The 24,682-nt window shown below is 45.0% G+C and overlaps 1 protein-coding gene across 1 annotated transcript in view; it reads left to right on the forward strand.

The window, feature by feature from the left end:
• Window positions 1–24,682, forward strand: part of XYLT1 (xylosyltransferase 1) — a 199,832-nt gene that overhangs the window by 121,530 nt on the left and 53,620 nt on the right. Inside the window, exon 4 of the mRNA XM_007950589.1 lies at window positions 8,093–8,173. Coding sequence (XP_007948780.1) covers window positions 8,093–8,173 — 81 coding nt within the window. The remainder of the gene's footprint in view (window positions 1–8,092; window positions 8,174–24,682) is intronic.

Raw genomic sequence — 24,682 nt, forward strand, 5'->3', positions numbered from 1 at the left:
ATAGTTTCTAGCACCACATAGTAGACATTCAATAAGTGTTAGATGATGATGGTGCTGTTAATGTTGGTGGTGTTAATTCCCTACCTTGCTATAGAATGTTTTCATAATAATTTTAAAAGCACAGGAAAGGATTACAGTTGGCCCTCCCAGCACCATGGGTTTTTTTTTTTTTTGCACTTGGGGTCATTACAGAAGGAAAAGCTCCCACCCCTGTGGAGTGTGGCATTTCCCCTGTGACCATGCATTCTTTGATAAGAGTGAAGAGGACATCACTTACCAGGGTAAAGTCCTTGTCTTGGGGTGGCCAAGTCTCTGCGCTGTACCTAACACTCTCTAATTTCAAAACCGTAAGTTCTGTGGCCTGGGAACCCCCTTGGTCTGGGACAAACTAGGACAGTTAATCACGCTATATATATCCCTGGTCGCTCAGCTAGTTTCGGAGGGAAGTGGCCATTACTGCTTTTCGTGTGTAACAGGAAAGATAAAAATGGTACCTCACATCTGTGATATCATCAATATTATTGCTTGTTGTTGTTGTTGTTAGGTACCATCAAGTCAGTTCTGACTCAAAGTGACCCCGTGTACAACAGAACGAAACACGACTGAGTCCTGCGCCATCCTCACAATCCTTGCTGTGCTTGAACCCATCATTGCAGCCACTGTGTCCATCCGTCTCATTGAGGGTCTTCCCCTTTTCTGCTGACCCTCTGTTTTACCAAGCATAGTATCCTTTTCCAGGGACTGGTCCTTTTTGATAGCATGACTAAAGTATGAGAGATGAAGACTGGCCATTCTTGTTTGTAAGGAGCATTCTGGCTGTACTTCTTCCAAGACGTATTTGTTCACTCTTCTTGCAGTCTGTGCTATATTCAGTATTCTTTGCCACAATTCAAATGCGCCAGTTCTTCTTCAGTTTTCCTTGTCCAGCTTTTGCATGCATTTTTGGTGATTGAAGAAAGCATGGCTTGGGTCAGGTGCATCTTAGTCATCAGAGTGACATCTTTGCTCTTTAACACTTTAAAGAGGTCTTTTGCAGCAGATTTGCCCAGTGCAGTATGTCGTTTGATTCTCTGCTTCTTTCATGGGTGTTGATTGTGGATACAAGTAAAATGAAATCCTTGACAACTTCAGTCTTTTCTCCATTTATTGTGATGTTGTTTACACACACACATCACAGTTGTGAGGATTTTTCTTTTTTTTATGTTGCGATGTCATCCACGCTGATAGCTGCAGTCTTTGATGTTCATCAGTAAGTGCTTCAAGCCTTCATCACTTTCAGCGGGCAACATTGCAGATTGTTAATGAGCCTTCTTCCAATACTGTTGCTATGTTTGTCTTCATATAGTCCAGCTTCTCAGATTATTTACTCAGCATACAGATTGAATAAATTTGGTGAAAGGATATAATCCTGATTTTACACCATACAGTATCCTCTTGTTCTGTATTGCTGCTTAGGGTGAAGTTGATGTGGTGTTTAAATTAAGCGTTGTTGTTGTTGTTGTTATGTGCCGTCGAGTCGGCCCCGACTCATAGCAACCCCTCCTTGGGTTTCCGAGGCAGTATCACTACGGAAGTAGGATTGCCCAACCTTCCTTCCAGGGAGTGGCTGGTGGGTTTGAACCGCCAGCCGTCTGGTTAGCAGGCAAGTGTCTTAGCCACTATGCTACCAGAGCTCCCTTATTATTAAATTAAGCGTTAATTATTAAATTAAATTAAGTGTTAGTACGAAATAACTGTGCAGATGATGCATTAGTGAAGGAAGTTGGGGAGATGATGGCATGGTATATTCTGAGCTCTGAATGAGGGGGCTTAAGTCCTCACCATGCTCAACTGACCAGATACCAGGGCTCCACCCACCACCCCCATCTGAATTCCTTTTGCACGGTGGTCCATCCATTCTAGTCCAGGAGGGCTGCAGCAGTGAACTGGGGTCCGTGCATCTGCCTGAAACCTTCCCTTTCCTGCAGCATCAGGAACTTGACATCCTGCATCCTGACATTCATAAAACACTGAGTGCAATTTGTGACTTAGCACCCTTGACCTCACCATTAGGCTTTGAGCACACTGGGCAGGGTCTTCTCAGCACCCTGCAAATGAGAAGGGGTTCTGGGTCACAAGGATGATGGACAAGAAGGGCAGTCAGCTCTTGTGTTTGCTAATCCACTCCTTGCCCTGTCACTTGCTGCCAGCAGATAGGCCTCATTGACTGTGACTCTCATGTGGCTGGCCTATCTTCTCATACCACCTGGGCCACATGGGAACCTGAGAGCTGTACCCCTTCTTCCTGTGTATCTGCTTGCCTGGAGGCATTGCACATTCTGGAAACACAAGATGGTGCCATAGCTCTCTGGGAGCTAAGTCCTAACTATCACCAGTTACTGGACCCTGGACACATCCTTTCTATGGGACATTTCCCAAACCATTCTTTGCAGAACATAGGTATTAAACACAGAAAGCCTTCCATGTTCAAATGAGTGTGGGCTTCTATACTGCTTCCTCAGTCTAAAATTTCTTAAGCTTCGAATGTTCAACATGGCAATACTCAAAAAAATAAAAATTAAAAAAAAAAAACTCAGGGCCATTGAGTCAGTTCCAACTCACAGCAACCCCCATTGGGTTTCCAAGGCTATAAATCTTTACAGAAGCATACTGTCTCATCTTTCTTCCATGGAGCGCCTGGTGAGTTCAAACCACCGACCTTTTGGTTAGCTGCCAAATGCCTTACCCAGGACATCACCAGAGCTCCTTGACAGCACAACTATTACTAAATTAATAGCTAACATTTGCCACTTGCTTACTGTATGTCAGGCACTACTGCATGTGTCTTAGCGTGCATTACTTTATACTTACAACAAAAAAGAAACCGGTTGTCATTGAGTTGATCCCAACCCATCGCGACCCCAGCATAGAACTGTGCTCTGTAGGGTTCTCAGTGGCTGACTCTTCAGAAGGAGATCACCAGGTCTTCTTCCGAGACTCCTCTAGGTAGACTCAAACCAACCTTCTGGCTATCAGCTGAGCATGATTAGCCAGCATGCATCACCCTGGGACTCCATTCAACACCTGAGGCTTATTGAGATGAAAGTAACTTGTGTGAAGTCTGGGGAGAAGAAGAAGAAGAAAAGAGGAAGAGAATTGACCACTGATATTCATACTTCACTGAAAGCTGTGCTTCTGAAAACTTGAAAGGGACCTGCGTCATCTCTTAAAGGCCCATTTTAGTGCAGCAGGTCTCAAGAATGCCATTTCTAGGGGCAGCGAAGCTGATGCTGCTGGCCCACAGACCACTCGGTAAGTAGCAAGGCTTCAGAGCACCCATATCTTTTTCTCCTGCTCATGGGATTCACTGATTCATTCGTTCATCATTCATTCGTTCGTTCTCTGTCATTGGTAGATGCATCCTAGTCATGAAGACCATGAGCTTTGACAACCAGGTTCCAGTCTTGGTTCTGCTCTTTTCTAAATGGCTGTCTCCTCCAGGTCTCAGCTGCCCTGTCTACAAAAATGGGCATGAAAATTGCCTATTTCATAGGGTCTTTGTGTATAGTAAGTAACTCTGGTAGCGTAGTGCCTAAGGCATTTGACTGTTAACCAGAAGGTTGCAGTTCAAACCACCAGTTACTCCATGGAAGGAAAACTGGGCAATCTGCTCCCATAAAGATTTACCTCCTTGGAAACCTGGGGTTGCTATGAGTTGGAATTGACTCGATGGCAGTGAATTTGGTCTTTTATTTTTTGTGTATAGTAAGGAGCTCTGGTGGCACAGTGGTTAAGTGCTCAGCTGCTAACCAAAAGGTTGGCAATTCCAGCTCTCTGAGGAAGAGAGATGTAGCAATTTGCTTCCATAAAGATTGCAGCCTTGGAAACCCCATGGGGCAGATCTACTTTGTCCTTAAAGGGTCGCTATGAGTCAGAATTGACTCAATAACAACAGGTTTGGTTTTTAATGGGTTTTGTATATATGTGAGTCCCTGGGTGGTGCAAATGGTTAACGCACTCAGCTACTAACCCAAAGGTCAGAGGTTCATGCCCATCTAGAGACACCCCAGAAGGAAGGCCTGGTGATCTACTTCCAAAAATATCAACCATTGGAAACCGTGTGGAGGACAGTTGTACACTGACATGCATCGATTGCCATGAGTCAAAATTGACTCAACACCATCTGGTTTGTTTTTTTGTTGGTTTGTGTATATTAAATGCAATAAAGTGTGGAACAGATCTGCCCCAGGGTCTGGGGTATGATGTACCATCAGTAAATGGTTGTGGCTTGGGAGCTTATTTTATTCATGTATTTATTCCTCTCCATAGAGATTTCCATTTGGTTCCACTGAGTTCGTTTTAATATGTACTTATTTACTTAACTCTTTCAACAAAGAGTTCTCAGTGGCTCAGTGCTTATAATGACAGGCCCCAGAGTCACCATCATGAATCAGGCACAAGAAGCTGACCTAGTCTAAGAGGCATGTCTTCAAATAATTTCAGCAAAATGTAGAATGAAATTGTTAAAGACACAGAGATAGATACCAGGCATGAGTTGACGGAGCCACTGGGCAAACAACTCTACCAAAGAGAAGAGAGAGAAATGTGTGTGTTGCGGGGGGGGGGGAAAGAGAAAGATGAATAGAGAGATACAGGGAGAGAGGGAAAAGGAGATGGATAGACAGAGGGATATATAAAGAGGGGAGAGACAGAGAGAGACACTGGAATGGGGTAAAATGTCAACAGATCTCAAGCTGTTAATTATCTGGAGAGAACTAAATATTATGGAGGCAATTATCGACAGGCATCTGAAAGCAACAATGGGAAAACTTGGTCCCCAGCCCAATCTGCTCTCCCTTTGGAGCATTGGGGAAACAAGCTTTAGCATTCCAAGCAGGTGTTTTACACACAGGCAGAGCAAGGGGGCCGGGGCCCCTGGGAGAGGGAAGGCAGGGGTCCCCTCACCCAACCCTTCCAGCCAATGCCAGCTCGAGCCCTTGCCCAGCACACAATGCTGGGCTTTGAAAAGCAGCTTTACCCACAAGCTCCAGGCCTGGAAGCCAGGGCCCCTCCCCATCCACCCCCTCTCCCCCAAGATGTCATCTTTTGAGACGATTTCATGTGGAAGCATCACTAAGTAAATTCGCTAAATGCCTATTCATCCCCGTCAGATGGGGACTCGGTGAAGCAGTAAATGTGAAAATAGCCCCAGCTCCCAGCCGTGAAAGGCGCTTTCCGGGGCTGCCAAGTGGAGCCGCTGTGCTGACCCTGGGAGGCCTACGGCTTTACGAGAGGGGGCCCCCGGGGCCCAGACAGCCCCTCCAACCCTCCCACTTAGGAGAGGCCCCCATTTATTATTCGTGCTGCCGGGACCCATTCAGAGGTTAACTTGTCCTGTATTCATCAGGACTACAATAATGAACTGTCGCAGAGAGTGGCAGAGGGAGGGCTGGTAAATAAGAACCACTAAGGCACCGAGATGGAATGAGCCTCTTTATGGTTTGGGAAGAGAAATAGTTTGCTTGCATTTTTTTTTTTTTTTTTTTTTAAATATATAAGCTGACTTTGTTTCTACCTCACCCAGCAACTTAGCGAGGCCTTCTTCCACATGGGCTCCACGCAGCTCAGTGTTGGGATGCACATGGGTTTTACCTTGGAAGCACCGTCGTCTGGACACATGGAGTCCCCTCTGTGTCTGTTCCCAGGACCACCTTTGTGCACATGGACAGGGCTTAGCTTCCTGCATGTGTGCCCACTGTGCTGCAGACACGCAGGGTGGTTCTGGCGTCTGAAGCTGCATCAACGCTGCTTTTGAATTGATGCTTATTTCCGCAGCAGGACAAGCCAGGGGCAGTTCTCAGTTTTGCTGCAGCGTCTCTTTCCTGCTCAGCGCCTCCTCTACTGCAGTTACCAGTTGGTCAACATGAGTCATCCAGTCAGAGAGCAGGAGCTTGGAGTGGCAAGATGGAGTTGTGGGGAATGAAGGAGGGGGCCTGGGTTGAGGGTGGCTTGGAGCAAACAGCCAGGAAGTAGAAAGAACCTAGCAGCTGGCATTTCCTGTGCACCTACTATGTGCCTTTAAATCAACCCACTTGTCCATCTAAGACCCCTGTTGGCACACTGATTAAGCATTCAGCTGCTAACGGAAAGTTAGCAGTTCAATCCCACCAATGGCTCCACAGGAAAAAAGATGTGGCAGTCTGCTTCCTTAAAGATTACAGCTTTGGAAACCCTATGGGGCAGTTCTTTACTCTGTCCTATAAAGTCTTAGTGAGTCACAGTTGACTTCTCAGCAACAGGTTGGTTTTGGGTTTTTATTGTCCAATCATTGTAGATGCATGGAGGGCCAACTGTTGTAGCTGTTGTGTGCCATGGAGTCAATTCCAACTCAGCCACTCCCTGTGACAAAGTAGAACAGCCCCACAGGGCCTTCTAGGCTGTAATTGTTTGTTACTGGAGCAGTTTGCCAGGTCTTTGACCCTCTGAGTCGCTGGGTAGGTTTGAACCACCAACCTTTTGGTTAATAGCGAGCACTTAACCGTTGCACCACCAGGGGTTGGAATCCACTCGATGGCACTGGAAAAGAACTACGTGGTGACCTCCGCTGTGTGCTGGACCAGTTTAATTCTCACTGCCATGTGAGGTCAGAGAAGGTCACCATCCATAGACACTAAACGACTTATCCTTGAACACAGCTAGGAGTCCCTAGATGGCAAAGATGGTTCAGTGCTTAATTGTAACTGGGAGGTTGGCGGTTCAAGTCTGCCCAGAGGTGCCTCAGAAGAAAGAGCTGGCAATCTGCTTCCCAAAGGACACAGCCTTGAAAACCCTGTGGAGCACATGGGGTCACTATGAGTCTGCATCAACTCGATGGGAACTGGTTTGGTTTGGTTTTTTGGGACATAGCTGGGTTGAAAGTGGGGCTAGGATCTGTCCCCATGTCATTCTGCCAGTGGAGCCCAGGCATCCTGTTCCAAGGCAGCGTGCGCCTTCCAAATGTCTGGACGCCTTTGTCTCCCCAGAGAGGCATTCTTCCTTTCCGCTGCTTTCACAGCTTCTCCCAGTTGGAACGATGGTTAACCCTTTCCCTCTGAAGTGCAATTCCTTGAGCAGAGCAGTCTGATGATAAAGGAGCTGTCACATCAGCACCGTTTACCTGTTTGGGTTTATTCAGCGGAAGAGGCAAGTGCATGGCTGGCAGATGGAGACCCGTGTGACTGCCTTTTAAAATACTGTCACAGCTGTATGCTCGAGCTGATTAGCTGTGACTACACTGCTAGTGCCGAGATTGATGGTGGTAAATTTGGGATAACAATGTTGGGAGCTGTGTCATCCATTTGTATGGGATTTTACCTTGTTTAAAGCACTCCCAATCAGTAGCCCAGTGGTTACTGAGTACTTGATTCATTCATTCATTCCTCAAAATGGATTGGAAGGAGTCCATTCAAACTCACTTTGATTGATTCAGTGGCATTCAACACATGTTCACGTAGCCCCTACGTGTGCCAGTTCCTACCCTCACAGAGCTTACATTTTAACTTAGGCAAGTTCAGTGCATTCAAATAGTGATCAGACGGTAAAGTAAATGGTGATGTGATAAAGATGGGGGACATGATGTTAGGTTGGATGTACAGAAAAGACTTCTCTGAGGAAGTGATATTTTTAAGGAGGCCCAGATGGCCAGAGCAGGTCAGCACTGGGAAGATATGGCATATACTATCCCAGGCACAGCAAGTACAGATATCCTGAGGTTGCTGTGTATTGGGCATTGGTCTACACACTGATGACTGATGTCTTAGTGTTTGCCAAGCCCAGTGCTGGGCACTGGATATTCCCAGAACAAATAGGATACTATATTTGTCCTGGTGGAATATATAGGAGACAGACACACAGCCAGCCCATTTGAATATAGTATGGGAGACCCAGTGTTCATAACAATGAATGAAGATGCCTTACCCAGCCTGTGGGGTGCTGCCAGCAAAGGAGACTCAAGCTGAGTCACAGGCCCCCCTCTCTGGGAAAGGCGATGTCTGTGACATTGGAGGGAATCAAGACTCAAAGGTCCCCATGGTCTCTGGAGGACCCTGACTTTGCTCTCCATTTGTTTCCACAGGACAAATGACCAGCTGGTGGCCTTTCTCTCCCGATATCGAGATATGAATTTCCTGAAGTCACACGGCCGGGACAATGCAAGGTACCATGTGGTCTCTCTACCCCTGTGTAAAGTAGAAATGAAAATCGGAGTGATAATTTGAAACCTCCTTGTGGGCTGGTTTGGCGCAACCAGAGAGGAGCTGACGATGAAGGAAGGCAGGGTGTGGACAGACCTTTTTCATGTAGGATCTGAAGTGGTCCTCCCAGCAGCCAAGGAGAAAAGAGTAAATAGTTTACATACTGCCATAGCCCTTGATACCTTTTTCCCAAGCACTTTCATTTCCATTATCTCATTATGGCAGCCCTTCAAGGTAAATCTAGTAGGCATTGTTAATTCCCATTTCATTGATGGGAAGACCAAAGCCCACAGTTTAAGTGATGTCCCCAAATCATTCATTTCAGTCAGCAACAATCTACCAAGTGCAAACTTGTGCCAGGCACTGTTCTGGTGGTGGACAAGACAAAGTCCTTACTGTCGTGGAGTTTACTTTGTAGTGAAAAAGGAGTCTCCTTCCCATATGAAGCTAAAACCCAAGTACCCTGACTGCCAGCCCTGTCCACTCTCCGTTGCTTCACACTTCTGTCCAGTGTCGGCAGGGATTTGGAGGCACCCAGAACCCCAACCTGGATCCCCTGAGCCTCTCCCACTTAGAATGATGGTACCATGATACATCATAGTATATATTTGGTACATATTTGATACATCAAATAGTATCATGATGGTACAACTTAGAGCTGAGCATCTCATGACCAGAGATCGCTGGAAGGGAGACAGCCTTGAGCACCCCCTGCAGAAGAGATAGCACAATTGCTTTGCCATCTGGCAACCTGTTGTCATGGAGTAGATTCCAACTTATAGCAACCCTGTAGGTCAGAGTAGAACCACCCTATTGGGTTTATGAGGATGTAATCTTCATGGAAGAAGATTGCAACATCTTTCTCCCATGGAGCAGCTGGTAGGTTCAAACCGTGACCTTTTAGGTAGCAGCCAAGCACTTAACCATTGCGCCACTAGGGCTTCTTTTTGTCATCTGATATATCAAATGAGAGAAAAAAACCCATTGCACTTGAGTTGATTCGGACTCATGACAATACTATGTGCTTCAGAGTAGAGCCTCTCCACAGGGTCTTCTTGCTGCTATCTTACAGAAATACGTCACCATGCCTTTCTTCTTGTGGCACTGCTGAGTGGATTCAAACTGTCAACTTTTTGGTTAATGGCCAAGAGAATACCATTTGTGCCACCCAAAGACCTCCATCAGACGTAAACACTATTAAAACCAGCCCTGGCTTACTCTGACTTCTGGAGCGACATCCTGTCTTTTATCTCAACATAAGTAGCAGCTCATGGCATAATTTTATCTTAATATGTTTTGTTTGGCCCTCAATGTTTTTGGATTTAAAAAAAAAAAAATTTCAGGTGCTTCTTTTGAAAATCAGTAACTTTAAAAAAAGCTGTATTTCCTTTTAAAACCCAGATTTCCAGCTAGACTTGAAAAATCAGAAGATGCGTGAACTCTGTGCCCAAGTTTCCTCACAGCAACTACCATCTGAATCTTGTGCAAAGTTCATGTTCTCCAGCTGGCCCCTGTCCTGCCTTACCCCACTCTCTGCTTTACACCCTCTCTGCCACTACTGGTGGGGGTGCCATTTTGTCTGGCTCATGACTCAGTTTACCAAGTTACCCACAGCTGGCAAAGGGCAAGCAAGTGGTAAGCTTCATTTCCTAAGCGTTCAAGAAGTAACCCCCTCCTAAAAATTAGAACCTTGTGTGCATCAAAAGACTTCTCCAAAAGAGTAAAAAGGACAACCCACAGAGTGGGAAAAAAATGGTGACAGTGACATATTGGACAGGGTGTCTCTAATATTTATAGAAAACTCCAACACCTCAGCCACAGAAAAACAAATAATCCAGTTTAAAAAATTGGCAGAGGACATGGACACTTGACCAAAGAAGATATTCAAGTGGCCAAGAAACACATGAAGAAATGTTTGCGATCATTTGCTGTTGTTATGTGCCGTCCAGTCGGACCCAACTCATAGTGACTCCTCCTCGGGTTGCCGAGGCAGTATCACTATGGAAGTAGATTGCCCAACCTTCCTTCCGAGGAGTGGCTGGTGGGTTTGAACCGCCAACCTTCTGGTTAGCAGTCAAGTGCCTTAGGCACTATGCTACCAGAGCGCCCCATTTGCCGTTAGAGAGATGCAAATCAAAACAATAATGAAATAATCATATTACCCCAGCATTAAGAGCAAAGTTCAAAAACAGAAAGTCTGACAAGGATGTAGAGACCGGAACATTCATACACTGCTGGTGGGATTGTAAAATGGTGCAACCACTTTGAAAAACGGTATGGCACTTCCTTAAAAAGTAAGAAATAGAAATACTGTATGATCCATTAATCCCACTACTAGGTGTATTTCCTACCCTTGTTGATTCCATGAGCTGTGTCACAAATAGCTGTGTGCACACCCATGTTCATCTCAGCACTACTCACAGTAGCACCAAAACCAACCAAACTCACTGCCCTTGAGTTGATTCCAACTCATAGCAACCCCTTCTTGAGTTCCCGAGGCAGTATCTCTACGGATGTAGATTGCCCAATCTTCCTTCTGAGGAGTGGCTGGTGGGTTTGAACTGCCAGCCTTCTGGCTAGCAGTCAGATGCCTTAGGCACAAAAGCAAAAAGATAGAAATAACCTAAATCCCTACTAATGGATGAAAGGATAAGCCAACTATGGAACATGGAAACAGTAGGATACTCCGCAACATTAATGAGCAATGATGATCAATCTGTGAAACATAACATGGATGTACCTAGAGGACATTATGCGGAGTGAAATTAGCCAGTCATTGAAGGACAAATGCTATGAGAGACCAGTATTATAAAAAATCAAGAAAAGGTTTTCACTCAGAAAGAAACATTCTTTGATGGTTACCAGGGGTAGGAAGGGAAAGGAGAGTAAATCACTAACTGGAGGGTAGACATGTACTAACTTGGATGAAGGGGAAGGTAATATGTAATAAGGGGGAGGTCAGCACACAATGATCAAGGCAAAAGAGGACCCTGGGAGGAACACAAAAAAGAGTTAAAGGCAGCAGAGTTAAATACTATTACATACACAATCCTGCAACAACAGCAGTAACAATGATCTGTGAATAGGTACGTAGATGGACAGGCAGGCTGAACACATGTGGGAAAAGGAATGGGACTATACCCACAAATATATATAGGTTTGATGGGATATTTCTGCACACGTATTTACATGTGCTGCAAATATATCTGTGAATATAGTAGAACATACAGGAAGTAGAACATACATCTTCTTTGGTCAAGTGTCCATGTCCTCTGCCAATTTTTTAAACTGGATTATTTGTTTTTCTGTGGCTGAGGTGTTGGAGTTTTCTATAAATATTAGAGACACCCTGTCCAATATGTCACTGTCACCATTTTTTTCCCACTCTGTGGGTTGTCCTTTTTACTCTTTTGGAGAAGTCTTTTGATGCACACAAGGTACGAAAACTTCTTACCCATAACCACAGACCTTGAGAGAATGAGTAACTGGGCCTGAGGACTCAGGACCATAGTGTTGGGGGACATCAAGGTCAGTTGGCACAACATAGTCCACAAAGACAATGTTCTGCATCCTGCTTTGGTGAGTAGTAACTGGGGTCTTAACAGCTTATGAGTGGCCATCTAAGGTGCAACTATTGGTCTCTCCACATTTAGAGCAAAGAAAGGTGAAGAAAAGCAAAGACACATGTAAACAATTAGTCCAAAGGAGTAATGGGCCCCAATGAATCTCAGCCACCAAGACCTTGACACCAGAAGAATTAGTGCCCTGCTACACCACCTGCGGCTATGAAAGGTATCACATTAGAAGATCTTCCATAGAGCGGGAGAAAAATACAGAACAAAGCTCAAAATGATTTAAAAAAAAAAAAGGCCCAGGCTTACTGGTGGCATAGAGACTGGTGGAATCCCTGAGATGATGCCCCTAGTCATCCTTTAGGAGCTCTGGTAGCATAGTACCTAAGGCACTTGACTGCTAACCAGAAGGCTGGTGGTTCAAACCCACCAGCAACTCCTCAGAAGGAAGGTTGGGCAGTACTGCTTCTGTAGTGATACTGCCTCGGCAACCCAAGGAGGGGTCGCTATGAGTCGGGGCTGAGTCGATGGCACATAACAACAACAACAACAGCCATCCTTTGAACCTGGAATTGAACTAACTCTTGTGGCTTAATTTCCAGCCTAACAATAGACATGTCTACAAGGTGAACAATAACACTGGGGAAGAATGCACATCTTTTTTTTTTTCCAATTGTGCTTTAGGTGCAAGTTTACAGGGCAGAGTTTGTTTTACGTTCAACATTTTGTGTACGTTTGGTTTCACTCCCCAATTACCATCCCCAACCCTAACCCACTCTCCTCCCTACCCCACCCCCGTGCCCCTCATAGTCATCTGCTCCTGTGTGTCCTGCATTTCCTCTGTGCGAATGTTGCCCCTCTGGTGCCCTGTGGTCGATTGCTCCAAGGGATGCATCTCCATAGAGTATGTGGGTGCGTCACCCTGGGTTGAGTGGTCTGTGTGTACATCTTGTTTACTATTGGGCTGAGAGCCAGCCCCTGGGAGTGAGTTTTATTCCAGGCCCAAAGTGTATCCCAGCTTCATAGTATTGGGGGTCCCACCAGACTCCATCTGACCTGGTCATTATTGTGTTTTTTGATTTTGTTCCATGTTTTTCCTCCCACTCCTATCCAGGATCTCCAGTTTTGATCCTTTCCCAAGTGGTTGGTATTGGTAGCCAGGTACCATCTAGTTCTTCTGGTCTCAAGGGCCATCGTGTCTCGGGGCTGATTGCTTCCAAATGCCCTTGGGTTTTTTTTTTTTTTTTTTTTTTTGCACTCTTCTTTGCTTCTGACAATAGGAGACCATTAGCTGCATCTTAGATGGCCACTTGAAAGCCTTTAAGACCACAGTCACTACTCACCAACGTAGGTTGTGCCGATTGAGGCTGGTATCCCCCAACACTATGGTCCTGAGTCGGTAGATCCTTTGGATCTCTCTCCCACAGTATCTGGCTGTCTGTGAGGGATTGCTCTATGTCTGTCTTCTGTTGTTTCTGTAAGGATTGAGGGTATTTTCTATCATTGGTGTCTGTGCAAGATTAGCTCAGCTGAATCTATCCTTGGTCTAGCGTATAATCCTGTTCACTGACCCCCATCTGATCTACTCAGATGTTTATGTGTTTATCTGTAGCCTGGTGTTTGGTGTTAATGGTAATGCAGTATTGTGGATACACTGGTATTAGCCTCTGTGTTTATATCGTATGTGCACAATTCAGTGTCCTCCCTTTTCCTAATGTTATCATGGTGGAAGGATGCAGTTCTTAAAGAAAGCAGTCATCCATTCAAGATCAAAAGGGCAGCATTTACCCAGGACAGGGTTCAGAAGGCCAGAAGGGTTAGGGAAGGAAGAGAAATGGAAAGGTGAATGCAGGGAGCATGTGGGATGATTGATGTTACATCGTGGGAATTGCAATCAATGACATGAAACAAAATATATATGAGTTGTTGAATGGAAAAACAATTTGCTCTGAAAATTTTCACCCAAATCACAGTAAAAAGTTTAAACAAAAAAGAAAAGAAACCCCCAGAATCCTTGTGTTACATCATTTCCCTAAATTTTAATTTTGATTTACATTCAATGGACTATTTATGGATTTTTTTCCTATCCCATCCACAGCCTATATTCTTTACATTTAAAAAAAGCCCTGGTCTGAAGTCGGCTCTGTAAATTAGCAGAGGTTAGATTATGTGTTCAGGCCACCAAGGACAAAAAGTCTTGGGTGGATAAATAAGAATTGTAGTCACCTGTGTTGTGTCCCTGCTCTGCTGGGAACTTTTCCTGCAGGCTCAAATTCTACCCTCACAGCCACTTGCAGAAGCAAGAATTATTAACCCCATTTGTCAGAAGATGAAAAGGGGGGTTTGGGAACCTAAATTATTTTCCCAAAGTCACACAGCTGGTGAGAGCTTGAACTTGAACCCAAGTCTTTCTGGCTCCAAAACCCATGGGAGTGAGGTGGGGCTGGACAGGGTTCCATGGAGGTGGTTATGTCACCTGCACTGGCCCAGATCCTGGCATTTACCACTTTAAGGTTGAGAATGAAAACCTTTCTTGCCCTCCAGGGAAGCTTGCAATAAAACGGAGTTGTGTCAGAAGAAGGGAGCAGATTCTAAGTGGATATAGACTTATGTCTGAATTCCTGTTATATTGTTTCAGCCTGGTGAGTTTTTCTTCACTGCCCATCCTCTGCCAGGCACTGTGTTAGGAACTGTGAACAGCACAGAGTGCAAAAGCATGGCCTTTGAGATTACACTGCTAGGTTAGAATTCAGATCCACCATGTCCTGGCTGTCTTGCATTGTACAAGTTACTTGACCTCTCTGAGCCTATTCCTTACCTGTACAATGGACATATTAATGCACCTCTACTCGTAAGATTGTTGAGAGGATTGTGTAAGATACTGCATATAAAGTATGTGACATATAGTAAATGTTTGATGATGATGATGATGTTAATGATGAGGTTATTGTCATGGTAAGCATAAAACTAAAATATTGCTGATGAGAGAAAGACATAGATGGTGGATGAGCCAGAGTTGTGCTTCTGGGTGTTGAATGTATCTTGTCTCATTGACGTGTATCAGTAGTTGACAGGTAATACCCAAATGTCATGTGGCAGGATATAATCAAGAGTCCGTGGATATTGCTGCACCTCCCTCAAAACCCTCAAATCCATGGCTCTGTGGTGGTGCAGTGCCTAAGGTACCAGACTGCTAACCAAAGGGCTGGCGGTTCAAACCCACCAACCACTTCTTGGAAGGAAGATTGGGCAATCTACTTCCATAGAAATACCGCCTTGCAAAGCCAAGGAAGAAGGGTCGCTATGAGTCGGATCCAACTCAACAGCAGTGAGTTCGTGGGTTGTTTTTTATTGGGGGGGGGGGGCAGAATATCTCACAAGTTCCAACAGTCATGTCTGAATCTCAGCTGGGATTCTGTCATTTAGATCAATTAAGGAAAGCAATTTACTATTAATTTAATAGTAAAACGAGCCAGTGTGCCATTCTCTGCTCTTTATTAGAGGAGGCCAGACCTGCTGTGTGAAGGGGCCTAGCCATGGCCCGTTTTCCATCCTCTCCTCCAGCTGTGCAGAGGTGGGCACAGCTCAGCTCTGATTCTCTAACTGCTTGTATGTTAGAAAGAGTTCTTTTGGTAGAAAATGACAGAAACTTAGCTCAAACCAGCTTAAGACGTAAAGGAAGTTATTGTATCATGTATATAATACTGGTATGCTGACTTCAGGTATGGCTAAATCAAGCAGCTCAAATGATATCATCAAGCCCAGAGTATTAGTTCTGATTTCCTTTGTGTTAATTTAATTTGAGAGCTTCAGGTGGTGATCTTTGGCTTCTTATTACCTTCATTGTGTAGATAAGGAGACAGCTGAAATAACTTGCCTAAACTCACACAACTGGGGCTGTCCCTGAGCCCGAGTTCATAGTCACACCACAGTGAAGCTTCCCTGTGCGCTTGTCTCGCTTCCTTCCAACACACCAGGCAGATCTGAGGCAGCAACTCTGCTTCTCTGGGCTTCATTTTCTCCTTTTGGAAAATAAGGGGGTTGAACAAGTTGGTCTCCAAAGTCCTTCCCATTCTGATGTTTCATGCTTCTGGACCAGCCCATGCAATGAAGGGGTGATGGAGGCAGAGAGCTTAAAAGACAGAGCAATGGGAAGAGCCCAAAGCAAGCAGTGAGATAAAAATAAGCCACAGGGTACCTCTGTGTTGAATTCCATGTGGTTCCTAACAGCACTGCTGACCTTCTGTCCCCATCTCCTGCCTTTAGCAGCCAATTTGGAGTGCCAGCTCCTGCTGGGAAGAAATGGCATAAAGGCACACTCGTAGTTTAATAGCTGCCAAATTGGTCCTGACTTGCTGTAATTAAATGAAGGGTAGTGTTGTATTCACTCTTCCTCCTTGCTTTCCCCAAAAAATAGTGAAAGACACATACCGTAGTTACCGTCTTCTCAGGCAGCTGTGGCAGGGCTGCCAGAGGCAGATGCCTTCAGGTTTACTCCCAGGCCTGAGCAGTAGCTCTCCAGTTACTGCCGCCTGTGCTCCGGAAGCATCAGAGAAGTCTCCCACATCCCTGCTGCCTGCACAAAATCCCAGTGTATCCCTGGGAAAGGTCCATTCCCTCTGCAGAGTATGGTCCCCCTGGACTGTTCCTGCCCTTGTTCGTCTCATTTCTCCACCTAGGTCAGGGCTTCGGTGCTTAGTCCTGGGGCAGTAGCAGGTAGTGGCAGGAGCATGAACACTGGGCTCCAGCCACCATGTTGAAACCCTACCTCTGCTGCAGCCTAGTCATGGACTTCAGGCAAGTGGCTTCCCTCTCCACACCTCTGTTTCCTCATCTTTATATAATCGAGAGTGTGATAATGAGGTTGCAAAAAAGTGAGTGTCCTCAGTTACCAAGGCAGGCATGAAGCCAGGCACTTTCAAGTCTCACTTGACAGGCATTAGTCCGTCTTGCAGATGAGCACACCTGAGGCTTGGAAAGCTGCTCTGGCTTACTCAGGGACCCTTGGCTAGTAAATGGCAGAGCTGGAATGGGACCTGGTTCAATCTGACCTTAAAGCCTGTGTTCTTTCACCACCCCCAGATGAGTGACTGCAGCTGAGAAAAACCTGTCGTTTTAACTGTTTGAGGTGCATCAATGAAAGACCAAGATTCTGCTGACTTCAAGCAGAATTGTTTTTTTTTCAAATAAGCAGGGGAGGGAAAATAGACCCATTGTCTTCTTTCTCGAGCCAGTATTTCCCAAAGTGTGTTTCTGCTCCATGAGCAATGCATGAGATTTTTTTAAATAGTTCATAAGTGGATCTATTGTGAAAAATTAAATATTGATCTTATCCTTTATCAATAAAAATTTACCCCACCTAACACATGATATCATGCATATTATGCTTAAAACAGGCTAAGTTTAAAAACTTCCAAACCAACAACCAAACTCACTGCCATCGAGTAGGGTCCGACTCATAGAGACCCCTCTTTGGGTTTCCGAGGCAGTATCACCATGGAAGTAGATTTCCCAACCTTCAAACTTACGCTATTTCAAATTAATAGAGAAAAATATTAAGGAAACCTTTGTATAGATACCATATGAAGTACATAGCATAGCAGTTGAGAAGCCAAACTCTGGAGCCAGGCTACCAGGGTTCAAATGCTGGCTCTAGGCACTAACTAGCTGTGTGGCCTTGAAGTTATATCAATTACCTGTGTCTCCGTTTCTCACCTGTAAAATGGGAATGATAATAATAAATCCAACCTCATAGGGTTGTTGTAAGGATTAATGAGTTATTATGTAATAAACTTACAAGAGTAAGTGGTATCTATTAAATGCTCAATAAATGTGATGAAAAGGATAAGGACGGTGATGATGATGGAGAAGAAACAAGAAAAAAATATTAAGAAGATGGTATATAACTGATTAACAATTTGGAAACAGGTCTTAGAGAATCAAGGAGCATTTTAAATGTAGGTAGGTAGATAGATAGGAAGCCGGGAGGCGTCCCATCCCCCAGGTGAGACACAGCCTAAGCAAGTGTCTCCTGTTCCCAGATCTGCATCCCTCCTGCTGGAGGCCCCATCCCCCATTAGGGGGCCAGATCGCAGCTGAGCAGCATCCAGGCCCCCCACATGACATTGAACTAATCTTCAGGCCCAAATCTCCCTTGATGTATAAACAGGCAACTGTTTAACCAAAAGTTGGCAACTCTGCCGAGAGCCTGGCCAGAAAACTGCTCCAGGCAAATCTGCTTTCAGGAGGCCCTTTGGTGCCAACTAGTTTATCGAGAGAAGGCTCTTTCCCCGGCTGTCTCGTAGCTCCATGATTGATGTGAGGAGATAATTAATATCTCATCTCCAATGGGGAAGGCAGATTGCATTTCCCTTTTGCTCTCCTTAAGCCCAACCAGTAAGTATATCACTGTTTGCATATTCACTTTATTGAAGCCAATTATGGCAGCCATGTCAAAATAAAGCATTGTGCAGGCACCCACACAAACCACACACACACACCCTCCCTTGGCCTCAGCATGTGTTTAGAGGTCAACTTCTCAACTTCTCTTTTTTAAAAACAACACACGTACAAGTTAGACAAAAGACTAAAAGGAAAAGACATTCACAGTGTCACCTCTGAGTGGTAAAGGTATGATTTTTATTTTCATCTTTATATTGTTTTGCCTTTTATGTTCCAAGCCTCCTATGAAGGACGTGCATTATTTTATAATCAGAATGAAAGGCAATAAACATTGTTTTTTAAAAATATATGAAATGTAGAAAGCCAATTAGCCTTCAGTAGACCTTCAGCGAGTTCCGGGGGATGAGTGATGATTTGGGAGCCGAGAGTCATCATTTGGGGTCTTGCACACTGTTACGAGATTAGGCCTACACACTTAGGGCCTCCAGGCCCCAGTGTCGAGCCCCTGACTCTTCATTCTCCTGGGTTTTTTTTTTTTTTCTTTGCCTCTTTGAATGTCAAACCCAAGACAGCTCTCTTCATGTAGGGCAGCGATAATAGACATCTGTGGAGGGCTTGGCATCTCTGGGTGGTGCAAATGGTTATTGTACTTGGCTGCTAACCAAAAGTCTCATGGTTCAAGTCCAGCCAGAGGTGCCTTGAAAGACAGGTCTGGCAGTGTACTTCCAAACCATCAGCCATTGAAAACCTGTGGAACACAGTTCTCTGACAAACATGGGGCCACCATGAGTTAGAGTCCACTCAGTGGCAACTGGTAATGGTAAAAACAAATCAGTAAAATGGAGGGTATTCTGTGTGCCAGGGACTGTTGTAAATACCTTACAGAGAGTAACTCTTCCAGGCCCTGTTCCACATACTTAGTATATATTTTCCCCTTTAATCTTCATCACACCTGTGAAAGTTCATTTTACAAATGAAGGAAAAGAGACACAGAGAGGTCAAGTAATTTTCCCAAAGCCACACAGCTGGTTAGTGGTAAAGATGGGATTCAAACCTTTGCACAACTCCATGACGTAAGTATGTTCATTATCATACCCATTTTCCAGATGGGGAAACTGAGGGACAGAAAGATTAAACAGCGTACTTGTTGACAGTGGAGTAGCAGACTTGAGTCCAGGCAGTCTGGTTCTGGAGTCTAGGCTCTTAACCACTGTGCTACCCAGACCCATTAAAGGGGTCATTGTAGACCTCTCCACCATGCCCCAGCCCTGTGAACTTGTGACCAGCCCCTTCCTCCAGCTGGGGCCGAGCCTGCCTCTCCTGCATGTGGCTTGCTCTGAAGTGAGGTCGCGAGGCTGAGCGTGTCCATCTTGTATTCTCTTTACCTCTTTTCATGCACTTGGGCCCTTATACACACTATTGCTCTCACTTATAAAGCTTTTCCCCACAACTTTTCAAATGACTGGTTGCTTCTTCTCTTCTCATTGAGGGTACCTCCCCAGCAAAGCCTTGCCCGACAATCTTCTCTAAGCCCCTGTCTCCTCTTTTCTGCCAACATTTTTCCTTCATGGTATTTATCATAATGTGATTATACCCTTGTATGTTTTGTATATATGTTCACCTACTTATTCAAATGGTATTATAGCGTTGTGGCATAATGTCTAAGGCATTTGACTGCCAACCAGAAGGCTGGCGGTTCACATCCAACCAGCCACTCCTCAGAAGGAAGACTGAGCAATCTACTTCTGTAGAGATACCTCCTCAGAAACCCAAGGAGGGGTTGCTATGAGTCAAAATAACTCAACAGCAGTGAGTTTTGTTTTGTTTTTTTATAGCCTTGTTGCTGAGAGTGTAGAGTCCAGAGCCCAGCTGCCAAGGTTTGAATTGCATCCCTGCCGCTAACCAGCTGTGTGGGCTTGGGAAAATTACTTAACCTCTCTCTGTCTCTGTTCCTTCATTTGTAAAATGAACCCTCACAAGGGGTGTTGCAGATGAAATGAAAAATATATACTAAGTATATGGAGCAGGGCGTAAGACATAGTTTATGCTTATTATGACAAAATGCCAACCAAAAAACCCACTGCCATTTCTGCCAGTTCTGACTTGTGGCCATCCCACGTGTTAGAGTAGAACAGCCCCATAGCGCTTTCCTGATTGTAATCTTTGGGGAAGTGGATAGCCAGGCTTTTTTCTGAGTGCCACTGGGTAAGTTCAAACTGCCAACCTTTAGATGAGTCGTTGTTGTTGTTGTTATGTGCCGTCGAGTCAGCCCCGACTCATAGCGACCCCTCCTTGGGTTTCCGAGGCAGTATCACTACGGAAGTAGGATTGCCCAACCTTCCTTCTGAGGAGTGGCTGGTGGGTTTGAACCGCCAGCCTTCTGGTTAGCAGTCAAGTGCCTTAGGCACTATGCTACCAGATGAGTAGTTGAGAGCAAATCCTTTTGAGCCACCTAGGGAGCTCTGGTAGCATAGTGCCTAAGGCACTTGACTGCTAACCAGAAGGCTGGTGGTTCAAACCCACCAATCACTCCTTAGAAGGAAGGTTGGGCAATCTACTTCCGTAGTGATACTGCCTCAGAAACCCAAGGAGGGGTCTCTATGAGTTGGTCTGACTCGATGGCAAACAACAATAACAGGGACCTAAATAAACATAGGAAGTATTCATAGCAAGTACTCGATAAAAGTTAGTATTCCAGGAACCCTGATGGCCCAGTGGTTAAGCGCTCAGCTGCTAATCAAAAGGTTGGCCATTGGAATCCAGCAGCAGCTCTGTGAAAGAAGAGACCCGGCAATCAGCCCCTTAAAGGTTACGGCCTAGGAAACACTGTGGGACAGGGCTGCTCCATCCTGTGGGGTTGCTGTCAAGTGGAATCGACTTGCCAGCACCCAGCATCAACAACATTATTATTTCTGGTTTAGTCCTTCTCCCTCGGAGGGAGAGAAAGTCAGGGGCCATGTCCCTCTTACAGTAAATTCTTAGCACACACACGGGGGCCTGGAGTGAAGAAGGTGCTCTTTAGAGCTGTAGAATGGGTGAGTGGCCCCAGCCCTCCTGTTCTTCCAGCTACTGCAAAATAGAGGGATGGTCATGGCCCCAGCCAAGGGAGGCACCCTAGGCCTGAGAGAAATGGCCAGCAGGGCTCTGGTGGAATTGCCAGACTCTGAACCCAGTGATCTGAACCCTCTCTGTGCTTGTGGTTTTTAACCACAAGAGGGTTTTCTATTCATGATGTTTGAGCACCATGACACTTGTCATTACCACCACCATTAGCCATAGGTGCTGCTTGACCAAAACAGATACAGGAGACACAGTTCACTAAAGGGCCTTTGGGCTACATCCTTGGTGCTTTCAGGACATGGGGTGTTCTCCTTATTCCTAGAGATGCCCTGCACATGTCCGTCTACCAGATCCAAGGGGAGAGAAGCCATGGCGTTTCCAGCTTGAGGAAGGAAACATGCTAAGAATCCTGGTGGACATTTATGGATCATTACTATGGGATAGGCACTGTGCAAGGAACCCTGGTGGCTCAGTGGTTAAGTACTTGACTACTAACCAAAAGATTGACGATTCAAACCTCCAGCTGCTTTGTGGGAGAAAGATGTGGCAGTCTGCTTCTGTAAAGATTACAGCTTGGCAACACTATGGGGCAATTCTACTCTGTTTTATAGGGTTGCTATGAGTCAGAATTGACTCAACAGTGATGAATTTGGTTTTTTTTTTTGGGGGGGGGTTAGGTCTATGCTAAATCCATCTGTGTAATGTCACTGAAACCCTTACACCAACTCTATGAAGGTTTTTGGGGATTTTGTGTGTGTGTGTGTGTGTGTTTAGATTTGTTTTAAATTGTGATTTGGGTGAAAGTTTACAGAGCAAATTGATCTTCCATTCAACAGTTCATACACATTTTGTTTCATCACATCGATTGCAGTCCCCACAGTGTACCAGCTCTCTTCCTGCTTCCTCCTCCTGGTTGCCCTTTCCCTGTACCCTTCTTCCCTGTGCAGCCCTGCCCTCTGAGCTGTCTCCCTGTGCAAATGCTGCCCTTCCAATCTCCCATGGTTAATTGTTCTAAGGAGTCTACCTACCTGGTATGAGGCAGTATTATGATGTTCACTATTTTCCACATGAGAAACTGAAGCAGCACATGATTAGGTTGCTCGGGCTTAATAGCAGACTAGTATTTGGGCCAAGTAGCATGGGTGTGGAACCCTCAGCTCGGCACTGTCCCATATTGCTGTACCGTCTGTGCCTTCTCACATAGCTTGCTGACTTCATGCATTGTGGGTTTCATGCTTTATTTCGTGTCTCTGTTTTCACCTGAAATATTTATGCAAAGGAGCAGTCTGGGTAGAGTGGACAGATCCCTGGACAGGAATCCAGGAGAAGGGGAGATTTTTTTTTCCCTGGGCTATATGACATTCTCTCTGAGTTTAGGTTGGGTTTTTGTTACCATCATTACTGTTTTTCATTTGTAGAATGAATTATATGCTAGCTGGTTGCTGAGGTGTCTTTTTGCTCAAGCACCCTGTAAAATACGAGGGGCAGAGGTCTTCCACTTAGAAAATACAAGACGAGACAGTTCTGAAATGATTCCACACTCAGTGAATATGCCAAGATTCCATGTTGTTGAGTGTTGTAGAGTCAATTCCAAATCATAGTGACCCCATGTGACAAAGTAGAACTGCCTCATAGGGTTTTTTTTAAAGCAGTAATCTGTGAGGGAACAGATTACCAGGTCTTTCTCTCACACAACCGCTGGGTGGTTTTGAACCACCAACTTTTCAGTTAGCAGCTAAGCACTTAACCATTGTACCACCAGGACTCCTGCCAAGACTGTAGCCAGAGACTTAACTGAATTGAGAAATCTCTTCATTGGCTTCCTCTACTGAGATATTTCTTCAGGCCACAGTTGATTTTTAATGGACCTCTTCTCCCACAGGGGAGAATCTGGACCTCCCCCCACCCTCCATCTGATTTACTTTGACTCTGAGCTGAGTAGATGTGGTCCCTGTGATGCCCCAATAGAATTATATTCAACTACTGCTTTGGATTTTCAGTCACCTCATATGTATGCACAAGCTGGACAATGAGTAGGGAAGACTGATGAAGAATTGATGCATTTGAATTACGGTGTTGGGGAAGAATATTGAGCATACACGGACTGCCAGAAAAGCAAACAAATCTGCCTTAGGAGAATACGGCCAGAATGTTCCCTAGAAGTGAGAACGGTGACACTTCATCTCATGTCCTTTGGACATGTATCAGGAGGGACCAAGTCCCTGGAGAAGGACATCATGCTTGGTAAGTTAGAAGGTCCATGAACAAGAGAAGACCCTCAAGTACATGAATTGACACAGTGGCTATACCATCACAATCATGTCATGGGATGAAGATAATGATTATAATGCTATAATGATTGTGAGTACGGGGCAGAATCAGGCAGTGTTTTGTTCTGTTGTACATAGAGTCACTGTGAGTCAGAACCAACTCCATGGCACCTAACAACATGACTTTGTCACACATTCTGCCAAAAAGGAAAAATCTCAGAAAGGCCACCACTTGTCCCTCAGAGAAGCTAAAACTGGATGCAGATGATTCCTTGTGTCACTTTATGTAGTCTGTTCAGAAGACAGAAGTCCTCATGAGGTCTGAGAAAGCCTCTTCCAAAACCAACAATGAAACCTTTTTCTTGGTCCTCTCTCACTTCTGAAAAGTGTCTTCTTAGGGCAGTGGAAGTTCGTGGATCCTCTATCTAGAGGACAGACTAAGTGAAGAATTGGGACAGAGTAAGAATGGCAGACTAGTTAGGAGCTTACATTATATTAATTCAAGCCCAGGACTATCAGCTGTGTGACTTTGGGGAAGTTACTAAACCTTTCTGAGATTCACTTCCTTCCTCTGTAAAGAATCTGATGCCTGACTAACTAATGGCTGTTATTTCCTGACTGCCAGACTTTATTCGTTCACTCAGAAAATATTTACCACGCGTGAACTGTATGTAGCCACTGTGCTCTAGGCATACAACAGTGAACAAAACAGACCCTCTGGAGCTTACATTTAATGAGCGTAATTAACAGATAATAAATAAAATAACATCTTGTATATTAGATTTTTGTCATTGTTAGTTGCCATCAGTTCTGATTCATGGCATCCTTCTGTGTGCTGAGTAGAACTGCTCCGTTGAATTTTCAAGGCTGTGACCATTCAGAAGCTTTCAGATGGGCAGGCCTTTCTTCCAAGGTGCCTCTGGGTGAATTCAAACTGCCAGCCTTTTGGCTACTAGTTGTGCGGTTAACCATTTGCACCACACATGCACTCAGTATGTTAAATTACTACTACTCATTGCCATTGACTTGAATCCTACTCATAGCGACCCCTCTTTGGGTTTCCGAAGCAGTGTCACTCCTGGAGTAGATTGCCCAACCTTCCTTCTGAGGAGTGGCTGGCAGGTTTGTCAAATTAGGAAATAGAAAATGCCAGGGAGAAAAATAAATC

This window comes from Orycteropus afer, unplaced genomic scaffold (genome assembly GCF_000298275.1).
Source record: "Orycteropus afer afer isolate SDZICR_OR568_19922 unplaced genomic scaffold, OryAfe1.0 scaffold00281, whole genome shotgun sequence".
Lineage (NCBI taxonomy): Eukaryota > Metazoa > Chordata > Mammalia > Tubulidentata > Orycteropodidae > Orycteropus > Orycteropus afer.